This window comes from Thermobia domestica, chromosome 2 (assembly GCF_964235325.1).
Source record: "Thermobia domestica chromosome 2, izTheDome1.hap1.1, whole genome shotgun sequence".
Lineage (NCBI taxonomy): Eukaryota > Metazoa > Arthropoda > Insecta > Zygentoma > Lepismatidae > Thermobia > Thermobia domestica.
The window spans coordinates 148,969,920-148,984,782 of NC_137455.1; the positions used below are offsets into that span (position 1 = coordinate 148,969,920).

Consider the following 14,863-nt stretch of genomic DNA (forward strand, 5'->3'; position numbering starts at 1 on the left):
GCCACTTTGGGGCCACATATTTCGGAAATTTCTGCGTATGGACCCAAACGTCAAAATACGTGTCTCCGACTAAGACCGTTTCCTCGTTAGTTGCGGGTCGGGGTACCGGAGGGGATACCTGACATGTAAAAATAAGCCAAAATGGCCGATATTAATGTCAAATCCAAAGTTTTCGCACTCGCTGAAATCAACGGTGATACTACTAATACCGGCTTTGACTTCCAAATATAGCCACCATGCAATTAATGGGTTTTTCTGATAGTTATTAATAAATGCAAGAAATAAATTATTAATAATAAACGGGAACAGATAGGAATGCATTTTGAAAGAAAGAAACGAAAGTGTAAACATACATAACCATGTCTGACTTTACACAATCTATCCTAAACCACGATCACTAATCTAACAAGAAGAAAGTAGACTTTGGTAAATTAACTTCGGGGTCATTTTTCGCGAGGTAGTATTGCACATTTAAAATATGAATATTTAGGGATGCGCACGAGTCGAGACATATCTCGAATCTGGACTGAAATTCTAGTTCAGACTCACTTTGTAAAATTCGAGACGAGTCAAGACAAACTTATTTCTCGACTCTAATTTTCGAGCCGAGACACGAGTCGAGTCGAGACTTTTCGTAAAAATCTCTACTCGACTCGAATGTCTCCAAAATCTTTCTATAATTTTTAATATTATTTTGAAGAAAGTATTCAGTCAGAAACAGCCTTGAAACCAATTCCAGTATTTATTACTTTAGAAAGGTACCGAATGCATAAACTTAATGGTTAATCTTTCGAAATCAAGATTTAATTTTCAGTTCAATTCAGTTAGTTAAAACTAATAATTAATGTCGTGATATTTCATTCTACTTCAAATATAATAATAATAATAATAATAATAATAATAATAATAATAATAATAATAATAATAATAATAATAATAATAATAATGTTCTGGGGGACATACACGTGAGCATGTATCTAGTATAGCTCGAGCAAGGCCCAATGACGGCCGACGCGTATCGCACACTGCTTCCAGACTACGTACACCCCTTGATGACGACCATGTTTCCCAACGGTAGTGGCATTTTTCGACAAAATAATGCACCATGTCACAAGGCCAGCCGGGAGTGTGATGAAGTGGTTCGAGAAATGTTCAACAATGTTCTATATCTGTTGACGGTGTGCGAATTACAAGGGGGATGAGGGAAATCCCCATTGGTAATACTATGTGTTCCTATAACCAAAGGAGATTTCCCTCCATGTCAAAGAACTATGTGCTGTGTAATTAAAATGTATGAGTTGCTTTATCTGTTGTGTGTATGAAATAAATTATTAAAAATGCAACAAATAAATTATTAACAATACATGTGATCTGATAGGAATGTATTTTGAAAAAAAGGAAAAGAAACGGTAAACATAGGTAACCGTATTTAACTATACATAATCTGACTAAACTAACCGATGGTAACTAATCTAGAATAACGTAGGAAAGATGCAAGAAAGTTATTAAAAATGATAAATATCAATGTATAGAAATATATTTTGAAAGAACAATGTTCCCCAGAAGTAACCTTGTAAATTTATGATTTAGGATTTAGATTTCTGGGCTTTCGGCATCTGAGACCATTTAGCCCGTCACGTCCGAGGGATGACGTCTCTAGGCGAACACACTTTCCGGGGAAAGGGAAGGAAGAAAGGATTGGGGAAGGAAGGAAGTGATCTGAAACCTAAGGTATCACCCTGGTTGGTGTGAATGTGGAAAACCAAGGAAAATCTCATTCAGGGTGACTGGCCTGAAAAACTTTTAAATTTTTCGACCGAGTGTCCCCACCAGGAATCGAACACGGCACCGCCTTCACGTAACCTTATAAACGTATGTTTGTCTATTCCATTGCATTGCGAATAGGCGAAATTGGAACAATGTTGCATCTGATTCAGTCAATTAGTTCGAATAAAATCTGTTATTCGTAGCACAATCCCTTCGAGGACATTTCCAAGATCGGGGCAGTAACCCACATGGTCGAAAGTAGTGTTTCCACGAGATGAGACGAGAGAAGACCTCAAGCTGTCTCGTCTCGTCACATATCTCGTCTCATGAGACGAGACACGAGAAATGTCTTGTCTCATGGCAACACTAGAGCGAATGAGGCCTACAAAAAGGAGCTGTTATACAAAGTGGTTAAAATTACAGCTTTTAACCACTTTCGTTTGGTTATCAGCACAACACACAACACGACTACAATCTTCCAATCAGTGTTTCTTTCAGAAAAATGTTCCTGGGGGGTATATTTAGGATTCCAGGGGTACTGCTGGTATTATTCTATTATAGATGTATAATTTTGGTCTCCCCGTGGGGGGCACTCTCAGAGTTCTAGGGGGCAGTACCCCAAAAACATGTCTGGAAGAAACACTGCTTAAAACAACGACTACTTAGTTTCGACCACGGGTGCTCGAAGGGAGGGGGAAGGGGCCCGGCCCCCCTTGCTCACGAAAATATATGTGTAATATAGCAAACTACGTATCTTAAATATCAGGCGTAATATAGCAATCAAGGAGATGACCTCCTTAAAAATTTCTTCGGGCACCAATGGTTTCCAGTAATGAATTATTACGACAGGAATATTTGTGAATATCGTCGGTACAGTCGAAAGGCAAGCCTTCCCCACTTATTCTGAAATCCTTTTTTCAAAATCTCTGGCACCACTTTAAAACATAAGAAAGCCTATGTGACTTTCTGATTTCAAAAATGACTTTGGTTCGAATAACATCATAAAACAATAAAAAAAACTAAATTTTATTGTCAAACCAGAATCCTTTCAAACTCAGTACAGGAAAAGGCCTACACGTTTCTGTCTTTGTTCGGAACGAGAAAACTCATGAAACAATGGTTAGTTGCTGATGAAACTGGCATTAAGAGAACTTGTATTGCTATAAAGGAATTTTATACATAGATATAACCACCAGCCCTCGGAATGAAATCTTCCAAAACACTGATCTCAAAGAATGGTTTAACATTTTACTTGAATCTGGAACAGTATCACTAAATATTTAAACTTGAATCAGTTGGAAAATGGAAATGAAAGCTGTTTGCAAGAATCATTTTAAAAATAACTTTAGGTCTTCCTTGTTCTTTTAGGATAGTCCTCATTTGAAATAATAAACGCTGGTATACTTTCGAAGGCAATAATTTACGTATTCCGAGTTAATACATTTCTAAACAATTTCAAAAACTGTCTTTGCATTTTTGAAACATGAGACGATACGAGGCATTTCAAGAGACGTCTCGTCTCGTCTCGGAAACGAGACGGGACAAGTAGTCTGTCTCGTCTCGTGTCTCGTATCAAAGGTTTCTGTCTCGTCTCGTGGCAACACCAGTTGAAAGAAAGAAACAAATGAAATCTTTGAGTTTTATGTCCCACGCTTATGCCGGTTAGGCTAAAGGAGACGGTGATGATGAGTAATGAATGAAATGGTGTAATGAACAAAGTGGGAGAGCCCCGAGAAAACCCACGCACACGGTGGTTGTCCACCACAAAGTTCACTTGTCGGGACTGGGATCGAACCCGGGACTCCAAGCATCACAGTTGAACGCTCTACCACTGAGACGCCGCTGCCCCAAGAAAGAAACAAATATGTAAAGATACATATTTGAGTAAACACATGGATAAAGTAGTCACACATGTATTTTAATCTTCTGACTACTTAACCCCGACTAATTTAAGATTGCAAAAAAATAATTATTAAGAAGAAATATAAACATATAGAAATGTATTTTGAAAGGAAAAAAAGCAAACTATACCAGCCGTGATATGAATGTGGGTTTCCCACTCAACAAGCAGACACTTTACCGAATTATCTGCGGCAGAACTTGCAATTTGTGGTTTCGAAGCTTTATTTATACTGTGTGTGTTACGTAACGACGCTACCGGATGTCATTACTAGTGCGACCACCTCATTCAAGACCCGTTTTGTAAATTGATTGGGGAAAAAAGTGATTTCGTAAATCAACAAAACGGATCTTGTATATAGAGGGTGTAACTAAAAGGTACGGCAACACTTCATGGGTGGATTCCTTATTGGTAGACAAGCAAAAAAGTTCCGGTGACCATATGTCGGGAAATGCATCGTTCCAGGGTTACGGCCTTTGAGCCGACTAATGGTGTGAAATAATCACATTCTGGTCGCTCCTTAATGTGTCTCAACTTAAACCTCAATATATCAAATTCTGATTAAGATAGGAAGATAATTTTAGTAGCAATGTGTTCTGCAAAAGTTAAGCTTTCCGCTGATATGCATTTTATGAGTGTATCCCCAAGGAATGCCATCTCCAAAATGCTGATGCAAAAATCAAACAAAAAACAAGTAATTACCCTCCCATGTCCACCGTGGTATTCCCACACATACATAAAATATACAGGGTGAGTCAAAAGTCCTTGGACACCTGCATAAGTTTGAAAATAGCCGGGAAAAGTAAAAAAATGATGATGGGAACAGAGGTTTGATGAGGGGCCGCAACTTTTGGATTGTATGTCATTCATGGCTGCCATCTTGAAATCCACCATTTTGGATTCAAGTCATTTTTTTAAATGGGAAGGGGGTGTATGACCCATCAAATAACACTAGCTTGAGCTCAGGAATTTAGTGGTGTAATTTGTTTTCCTATCTAGTACAGTTTAGAAGTTATTAATGTTCAAAGGTGGGAAATTACCTTGATACTGAATGCTACAACACGTTCTACGTGTTGTCCATTTCGTGCAATGCACAACTGTAGTCGCCGCAACCACTCTGATTACACACGGAGGGGATGTCTCCTGAAATTTGGTCACAGGCTTGTTGGATGCGTTCCTTCAGGTGTCTGAAATCACGGATTGTCTCAGCATACACTATCTGCTTAAGATGTCCCCATAGATAAAAATCAAGAGGCGTTAAGTCAGGGGATCTGGGCGGCCACTCCACGGGACCACGGCGACCAATTCACTCCCGTGGCAGTTGTTCATCCAACCATTGGCGGACACCAAGTCTATAGTGTGGAGAGGTTCCATCGTGCTGAAAATAAGATGAAAAAATGCCGTTAGCTTTCAATGTGGCAGGGAACACGAAGTCCTGCAACAGCATCAGATACTGTGGTGCAGTTAAGGTGTTGTAAATGAAAAATGGCCCAATGATGCGGGTGTCCCATATGCCACACCACACCATCACCTTCGCTGGACTATGTTCTCGACTCGGGTCAACCCAGTTCGGATTTGCGTCACACCAGTATCGACAATTATGTCGATTAACCTCCCCGTTCAAAGTGAAATACGCCTCGTCACTGAACAGCATGCTCTTGACAAACGCAGGATCCAGTTTGTGTTGTTCAGTAGCCCACATGCAGAACTCCAACCGGCGATCAGGGTCATCATTGTTCAGTTTATGTTGCATGTGCAGCTTGTAAGGATGCCACTGATTGGCGTGCAATATCCGGATAACGGAGGATTGGCTTATTGGACATGCTAGGGACACACGACGGGTACTTCGTTTAGGACTTTTCACAAACGACGCAACAACCGCCGTTGCAGTTTCCTCATTGGTGGCAGTCTTTGGTCGCCCACTACGTGCCCTATCTTGAACAGAGCCCGTCTCTCGGACTTTGGTGATCACGTGAGCGCCGTGCTGTGTGATACCGGTTCTCTGTCTGAGTGCCGTCGGTTGTAGTCAGCTGCTATTGTTCGGTAGCTGCGTTCCACTGATATAAGGATGATTTCGATCTTCTGTTCACGTGTCAGACCTATTTTAGATCACCTGGAACAGAGAGAACTGGGTCAGTATTAAGGTAATTTCCCACTTTTGAACATTAATAACTTCTAAACTGTACAAGATACAAAAAAAAAAACAAATTACACCACTAAATTTCTGAGCCCAAGCTAGTGTTATTTGATGTGACATACGCCCTCTTCCCATTTAAAAAACGACTTGAATCCAAAATGGCGGATTTCGAGATGGCGGCCATGAATGACATACACTCCAAAAGTTGCAGCCCCTCATCAAACTTCTTTTCCAATAATCACTTTTTACTTTTCCCGTCGATTTTAAAACTTATGCAGGTGTCCAAAGACTTTTGACTCACCCTATTTATATAGGCGGAAAGCATCGTGCTTTAGAAATACATAGACACCAAAAATATCTTCCTAGGTTAATTAGGGTCTGATTTATTGAGGTTTGAATTGAGTCACATTAAGGAGCGTCCAGAATATGACTATTTCCACCATTAGGCGGCTCAATAGTCGCAACTCTATAATGATACATTTCCCGACATATGGTCATATGAACGATTTTGCTTGTCTACCCATAAGGAATCCACCTCTGAAATTTTGCCGTACCTTTTTGTTACACCCTGTATATATGTGTGTTGGTGCAACAGTAAGTTCCCAAGAATATAGATTAATTCATTTTTGATTTTAATCTACACAACAAATGCTTTTTATGAAAGCAAGGAGCCTGCGAGTTAAAGATGGTTAAAGACCGTAAACAAAATTGAAGATCTTGGAATTGCAGAACATCCGAAGTCCACCGGAGTACTTCTTTTGTTTTTAGAAGAAAGACAAGAAGATTATACTTGAAATGCTATTCTGTTTAGTTGAAATTATTTTGAATTTTTTTTTAAAAGTTGTGATTTGGACTTACGTATTATGCAAGTGAATAGCCCTGAAACATAGATGCTAACATAAAAAACAGAAAACGAAAAATACGAGGAAAAAGAGTGGACTTGGGATGTTTTGTAATTCTAGTTTTCAATTCAAACTTCAAATGGAACTGGGGTAACTCGCAGACAATTGCTGACTTACCACTTTGATAATAGCGGGTGTAATGGCTGACTTAAGAACACAACTGATATGGCCTGTGTAGCTAAGTAGACTCCAACCCTTCCCTCTCAACTTTGGATACGGAAATGGTAAACTTATTTAGAATTTGAGTGTTGATTCCAGTATATTTCCAGCATCACTTCCCGGAATCTGGGCCTGTGATATGTCGATATATCGCTATCATCGATATCTATATTATCATATATCAACATTCGATATCGCAAATATATCGACATGAATATATCATTCTAAATTTTCGATATCGATATTCGAGGAGTGGGGAGGCGAGGTATAAAGGTCCCCTAAGACTTGCTATGGATTAAGAAATTAAACTTACTTTTTGCAAGATTGTTTTCTAATCATAATATCTTTATTACCAAACATTGCAATGTAAATACATCCACTTGCAAATTTGCAATATTATATGATGTAATTTCTTAGGCGCCAGAACTTTTTGTTTCCTGAAAAAAGAAACAAAAAATCACTTGCAAAAGCAAGTACTTCGAACTTTGAACTAGAATTTACCATAAGAAAGTTTTTTGTTTTTCTCTCTTGGAGATTTCCATCCCTTTTGGCCTTTGGAACCGCTAATTGACAAAAGGTGCACACATGATCGCTATATGCATTCATGCTCTGAGGCAGAGTCAGAGATTTAGAAAAGAAAACGACTTTTAATAATAATAATAATAATAATAATAATAATAATAATAATAATAATAATAATAATAATAATAAAAATAAAAATAATAATAATTATTATTATTATTATTATTATTATTATTAAAAGTCGTTATTATTATTATTATTATTATTATTATTATTATTATTATTATTATTATTATTATTATTATAACAATGGGGTTTACAACTAGGGTCCTGTCTCTTTATCTTGCATGGGAGGGCCGCAAGTCTGCTACGCCACTGGTGTCCCCTATTCTGTGTTTGTCTCTTTTTCGTTTCGTGTAGATATTTGTTTTTGTGCGGTTAGGCTTTTATATGAAACTTTTATATTATGTAACTTTTTCTTTTTATGTTTCTTTTTTGGGTGGGGTGGGGGGAAAGAGAGAAATGCTTTCTTCTGATATCTGTTTCTTACCATTCATCTTGTTTGAACTGCTTAAGTAAGTCATTTTGTAACTTTTGATGTCATCCAACTCCGTCACAATGATAAAATTGTCATTTTTAACAATTTGTTTTATTCCCTTATTTGCAGTTTGCCACACTGATATACTTTTTGGGTTGCCTGCTATTGCAGGAAAAGGAGAATTGCAGGTGGTAATGCACTTTTGGAGTTGTGTATACAATATATACAGAAACTAGCATTGTCAGAGTGTATACCACGTGAAGAAGCTCGGTTAGGTTTTCGGTACACCAAACTCCTTAACAAGCTATATTTTTATGATGTTTACGCTTAAATATCAACATGCACGGCAGTGCATGCCAGCCAAGTTCCGTGAAAAAAAAATAGTCGAAAATGAAAAGTTGGCCTGCACTGCCGTAAGCATGTTATATACGAACAAGAGTTTTGGGCTAAATCGTCGATTTCAAGAGCCTGTAGAAACGATTCTATTATGTTTCGAATTTAAGGATATATCAGGGAGATGTTCTCATATACCAGATCTCACATTCTTAACCATATTGGAGTACGGGACCCCTAAAATATGCAGTTTTCAGGCTCATTGATTCACTGACTCACTCATCAAATTGATTAGATACTTCCCAATGAGATAGAGACGTGAAACTCTCCATAGAGGTACCTTATAATGACTTGAGCAGGGCGTGCTGTGAAAAATCAGCGCCCGGGGAGAGAGCATACTTCGGCGCCCCCGTACATATGAGTGAGATCGACAGACCAGCTGCGAAGCGCTACCATGTTGGTGAGAAGCGTAAGAAAATTTTCTAAAAATAAACCCTGCTTTTCCTTCATTTTAAACACTTTTCGTTATTTCTTTTCCTTCCATTTTATATATGTGCACATGCATTTCCCTAACATGAGTAACTTTTTGTTAAATTAAAACTGTAACTCTAACAGAACTTTTAATTTACATTAAAGGCCGCACTCCTGCGAAATTAAAGTATCTCTAATTTAAGAGTTTTTCTGTAATATCTTCAAAACAGACAAAAGTAAACAAAACGTGAAAAGCGAGCCGATTAGACAACATCATTTTGCATGTGATACCGTTATCACTTAGCTGCTTTCACTTTGCAGCTATTAAATACCGGGTACTCCAAATGACTGCAAAGTGACTTATGATAACGGTATCACATGCAAAATGATATTGTCTAATCGGCTCGCTTTTCACGTTTTGTTTACTTTTGTCTATTTTGGAGATATTACAGGAAAACTGTTAAATTAGAGGTACAGTAGAGCGTCGATTATCCGAACGTCGGTCAACCGAACGACCGCTTAACCGAACTGTGTACTCGCTCGCACCTGTTACTCTCCCATAAGAAGCAATGTTCATCATCCCCCTCACTCCCAAACCAAGTTTCCCACAGTAGTCGCCGCACTGAGCCACCGCTGGTGGAACATTGCTTCTAATGGGGCCTTCATAAGGCGCTGCTGACCGGCCAAGCCGCCAGTCGCTGTGTTTCAACAATCAGCACACTTCTGTCGGTTTGGCACTGGCTGTAGAAGTACAGTACAGTACAGTACAGTTCGATTATCCGAACAAACCAGTTTTCCGAACACCCATGTTCCCCAATTACTTCGGATAATCGACGCTCTACTGTACTTAATTTCGTAGGAGTGAGGCCTCTTAAAAAATTAGAATAGCACACATTTCAAATTATTTATCTACACAATATGGCAAATTTACCTATAAAATGGTTTGGTATAATATGGTATGGCAAATATACCTATAAACTTATCCTCCTGGCTTTCTGTGATGCGAAGTCACTGATTAACTGGTCAAAGTTCAGTAACAACACTCTTTGCTTTTCGATGGAGAGTATGGCTAAATCTGACAACCGTTCCTACAACATGGAGGATCTTAAATAATTTTTGATCAATTTTAACTTGCTGAATGTTCTCTCATAAGAAGCAACAGAACAAAGCAATGTTAGAAAAATCTTCAGAGCTGTTGCTAAATTTGAATAAATTTCCAACAATGGCATTTTATGAATAACATTTAACACTTGCAAAGGAGACATTTCTGAGAGCACACTGACACCTAAGTCATTTAAAAAGATTTGACATGACTCTTAAAGAATACAATTTCATCAATTAGATCGCTACCCTTCAGATCTTTCTCATACAACAGAGCTAAGTCAGCCACTTGATTCCTCAAATCACTTTCGCAAAGTTTCTCGAGACGATTTGGGAGAATACATGAAAAGTCTTCTACAATCGTGTTCAGTTTGTTGAACCTCTCATCCATTTGAACTCTGATGCAATCTAGTGCTGCAAATATACTCTGACTCATTTTTTGCTGTTCATTCAAAATATTTCCTTCGTCTTCTGCCAGTTCATCAGGAAACCTTTTCTTTTTTTCTGGACGAGATTCTTCCATCAATATACCATGCTGGATGCAAATGCTGCAACTTTCCTGAAGAGCTTCTCGCACATACGATTCATGATTTTCTTGTAGAACATGTTGAAGTCCTTTTAAATGGCAAGCCGCAGCGTCTACACTTTTCGAAGGATCTTGTAGGACTAAATTTACTTTGTTGATCGCTTTTAGCACTTTGTGCCAAAACACCATAAAGGACAGGAAACCAAAGTTCTTTACGATTCTCAAAAGGCCGTTAGATCCATTTACAGTTTCTTCAGTTTCACTTGTAATGTCTTTCAACTCTTCCAATGCATTGCAAACTTGTGGAAACTGAGTTCTTAGAGCACCTACTGCATTCCTCTTGGAAGCCCACCTAGTTGCGCTATGTCCTTTCACCGTTATCTTGACATGCTTTTTTAAAACATCCCATCGATGCGTCGATCTGCTAAAAAAAACAGGAACAAATTCTGTATAATCCCAAAGCAATTTACCACTTGAGTTGCTACCATTCCAACTAGGTTCAAAGTATGTGCAGTGCAAGGCACATAACGATCACTGGAAAAATGTTCTGTTAAACGAGATTGCACACCAGAATATTTATCGGACATCGTATTAGCGTTGTCGTAGCATTGACTCCGACAATTTTCCATCATCATACCATCGTCTGGAACTATAACGTCCATTAGGGAACTTGAAGTTTTTTCTTTGACATCGATGAAATCAACAAAACTTTCTTCGACTTGGCAGTCTCCATCAAGTGAAACTGTTTCATCGCGATAAATATATAACACTTGTTCTATATGGCTTGCATCAGGTGTAGAGTCAAACATTATCAAAAAGTATTTGGCTTTACTTACGTCTTCTATCACTGACTTTTGGACTCTATTCGCAGCCAACCCGATCAGTTCATTTTGAATTTTTGGTGACAGATATGTTGTCGCAAGTTTGGATGGTAAATCCATGATCTTCGCAACATACAACTTCAACACAGGTAGTTTGGCGAGTTGCATATAATTTGAAGTACACATAAACTACCTCTATAAAAATTGTTGCGAAAGTACCGCAGGATGCTGAAACATGGATATTTGCATAGACTATATACAAGTTCCTCAGTGAACTCTTGACCCGACTACGGTACCTCCCATAGTATTGAGGCTATGGACCTTTAAAGTTCATTTTTTTAAGTTTTCGGCAGTCTATAACTCCGAAAAGAAGCATTTGTGCACTCAGATTTTTCTATACTTTTTGTTTTATCTTGGTGTCAGGAATCACCTCCCAAACGTTGTCGGTGTTGATTTGAAACACCTTGTATACTGCAGTAAGATTGGTGGTTCGAAACCCAGGCAAGGAAAACTTATAGTCCCCCACGATGTGTCAAGGAAAATTATGTTGACGAGCCTTAGAGATGGCGCTTGTGAGCTTTGTGGATTTTGACGGCCACCACTAGCCTTTGCACTGAAATGTCCCTGCCAAGAAATTAGGAATAGACATCTTGGTGTATTCGAACATGTTAGACACCTCACGCCAAGCTCCAACGTTCGTTTCAGATTTAGTGAACAAGGAACTTGCTCATCTATCCTCATCTCATCACTTTTTGATGCTGACGAACTTGGCTGCACGTTTTGCATCTCTTGTGTTTTTGTTCAGATAGCATTTTACCTCAAATTAAATAAAGTGGATTTTATGATGAATGAATGTTTCACATCAGAAAATGTTTAATTATTTAGATTTCTTGAGCATAGAGTCACTCAGTTTCATTTTAGCTTTGTATTTCACGGATAGATTAGTGTCTTGAATCCTGAGTGTTATATTAACCAGCTAATCTCAACAACATTGCGGTTCATCTATCAGGCGGGGCTTGTAGGAGTATACATAATTACTCCTACAAGAATAAATGGGGAACCGATTTTTGATTGTTAAATTCTTGGTATCAACTGGATGGATCACCTCTTGCTAATTTTTGATTCAAGATATCCAGGCGTAGATTAATGGTGATCCCCCAAGTAGCTCTTGAATTTCTCGGCTCTCGGTTGGACACACTGCAGAAAGAGTGAATTTGAGTTTTCTATTTGCTCTGTGTATGTCGATACATAAAATGATTGAGTAATGAATAATGATAAGATAATTGATATAAATAATGAATAATATACGTAAGGAAAGAAATACTGATAGAACAACTGTTATTATATGAAATAGTTGTGAAATGTGTACAAATATATTCCTTGTGAGTGGTTCTGTTTTTTTTTTTTCTTTTGTTCAATCACAAATGAAAATATATGGTCATTTACGTTTATACATAAAGGGACCAATTTGATATATAATAAAGAAATGTGCCAAATAGTTATTGTTTTTTAAATAATAATGTAATCATTCAAGTATAGTTATAATTTACAATGAATTTATTGTGTTATTAATGTGTATAATTACTATATTTTACATGCACAGAAAACCACTTCCCGTTATCTATGAAACTTTTTACGGTTTAGTGCTCAACGCTGAAACTGGAAGTGTTTATTTTCTATCACTTTTCGTTTGAATATAGAATTAAGAGTGAAGATGTTACCTATTCATATAACGTTAACTCGTTTTTTAAAAAAAGCTTCATGTTCCTATCGCTTTCGCTCGTTGTAGATCAATATTCAAATCGGAAGTTGTAGTGGATTTCTAGAAGTTTCGGTGTTATAGACGAGTCATTTTAGCTCAAAATTTTGTGATTAGTTTTTAAAAAACCTTATAAGCATGCTACTTTGAGAATAGATGGTTTCAGTTGTAGTGAACAACATACTAAAAGTTGCCAAAAATCATGTGAGCTACGGCCGCCATATTGAAAAATGGCCGCCGTAATAAATCCAAGTTTTTAAAGTTGTGATCAATAAAGGAAATACCTTATAGGCATAGAGCCATGTGAATAGGTGTATTTTCTGGTAGTGAAGAACAAACTGAAATCCTCCGAAAAACGCAAGTGTGCCATGGCCACCATATTGAAATGTGGACGTTGTAATGTGAAACAATTAGAAGACGTTATGAATTCTTTATACACATGCATTTAGCAATAATGAATAAAATACAGAAACACTCTTGTACTACTTCTGACATATTGCAATATGACAGCCATTTTATTTTTTTAGAACCTCAAGGGTACTGATACCGGTACATTTTTCTTCTCATCAGAATTAGTGAAAATTAAATTTTACACAAATGCGCTCTGTATCTTGCAACAGATCGTATGTTGAAAATCACAACTTTACAGGAGAGCGAAAAATCTGTTTTGCATTTTACAGATTTGAAATAGGATGGGATATACAATTTTTCTTAGCCAGATAAATATAATGAAATAACTGCCTCCAGATCCAATACTGGTGTTAACTAAAAATACCCAAATTTTAACATACAACGTATTGCAAGATACAGAACTATATATATATATATATCAACAACCTTTGCAATTTCTGTGCAATTGGCATTTGAAAATATACACCTTACAAAATTATTATTAGAAATAAAATAAATGAAAAGCATATATTTTTCACGAATAAAACAAATGCAATTAAATTATGTCAATCACCACTCCTAGTATATGTCTTCCTCGCCATAGAAAATAGATCAATTGTATTCATACAGGAAAGTCCTTTACATTTTTTTCCACATAGCAGAACATAACAAACCCGAGTTTCTACAGTAACATTTTTATAGCATGTAGATCGACATGCACATGAAATAAGCTTCATAAACTCTGGAGGTGCTGGACTCCTTGTCATCGGCACTGGAGACAATACATTTCAAAACTGGGTCCATCCTCAGTCGGTTGGGTGCGATTTATAGTCTTTCCATAGCTGGACCTGAAGGTACACACGATACGAATGTTGGGCAGCTTCGTCACTTGTAGGAGGCAATAATGGAAGGTCAAACGTCATGTTGAAAGGTTGTTTGAATATCGTGTTATTTTGCCTGTAGTGCCGTAGATCGTCCAATGTTTGTTGTTCACCACCATACAAGTGTAGTAAAAGTATTTCCCCTGCTTTGGATATCTGCTCTCGGCATCTCCACCCAATGCATTGTTGACTCCCAACATTCTTCACCTGTGAGTACCAGGTTCGATATGGGCATGTAGAGAACCGGTGGGCTCTGTAGGTTACTAATACGTTGTTCTCTATGTCACAAAGTGAGGTGTGTTCGATCAAGAGTCGAAAAACCGGTCGACTGTACCGACAGTGCTATGGTCACTTCTCCGGGTTACCGTGCGCCACTGGAGAGGCTTACGATTGAGATCTTTAAGCCTATCCTCATCTCCTAACCCAGCCGCGTAATTCTATACCACACACTACCCATTAAACCATCGAGTTCCAGCAGGACATTCACAAGGAGTGACAAGAACCAGCCCAGAAGCATGGATTGTTTACTTGTGCGGGCGCATATTTCCGGTGACCGACGGGCACCTTGGACAATGTGGGTATGGGGAGAAAATGCAAATCCCAATGTCACATTTGAAGTTGTTGCAGTGCCAGGGCCCAAAACAACCAAACACTGC

At 38.0% G+C, this 14,863-nt stretch overlaps 1 protein-coding gene across 1 annotated transcript; it reads right to left on the reverse strand.

Annotated features, from left to right (window-relative positions):
* Positions 1–10,023: 10,023 nt before the first annotated feature.
* Positions 10,024–14,249, reverse strand: LOC145679213 (uncharacterized). Its single transcript, XM_081749800.1, has 2 exons — positions 14,194–14,249; positions 10,024–10,780 (listed from the first exon to the last, which is right to left on the reverse strand). Exons 1-2 carry the CDS (start codon positions 14,247–14,249, stop codon positions 10,024–10,026), a joined length of 813 nt encoding a protein of 270 aa, XP_081605926.1.
* Positions 14,250–14,863: the final 614 nt, after the last annotated feature.

Excerpts from the sequence above, each read along its gene's own strand:
- LOC145679213 (XM_081749800.1), bottom strand. The coding sequence starts at position 14,249 with ATGACGTTTGACCTTCCATTATTGCCTCCTACAAGTGACGAAGCTGCC. Across the intron at positions 10,781-14,193 it reads GACGAAGCTGCCCAACATTC|CAGATCGACGCATCGATGGG; the intron begins GTATCGTGTGTA and ends TGTTTTTTTTAG.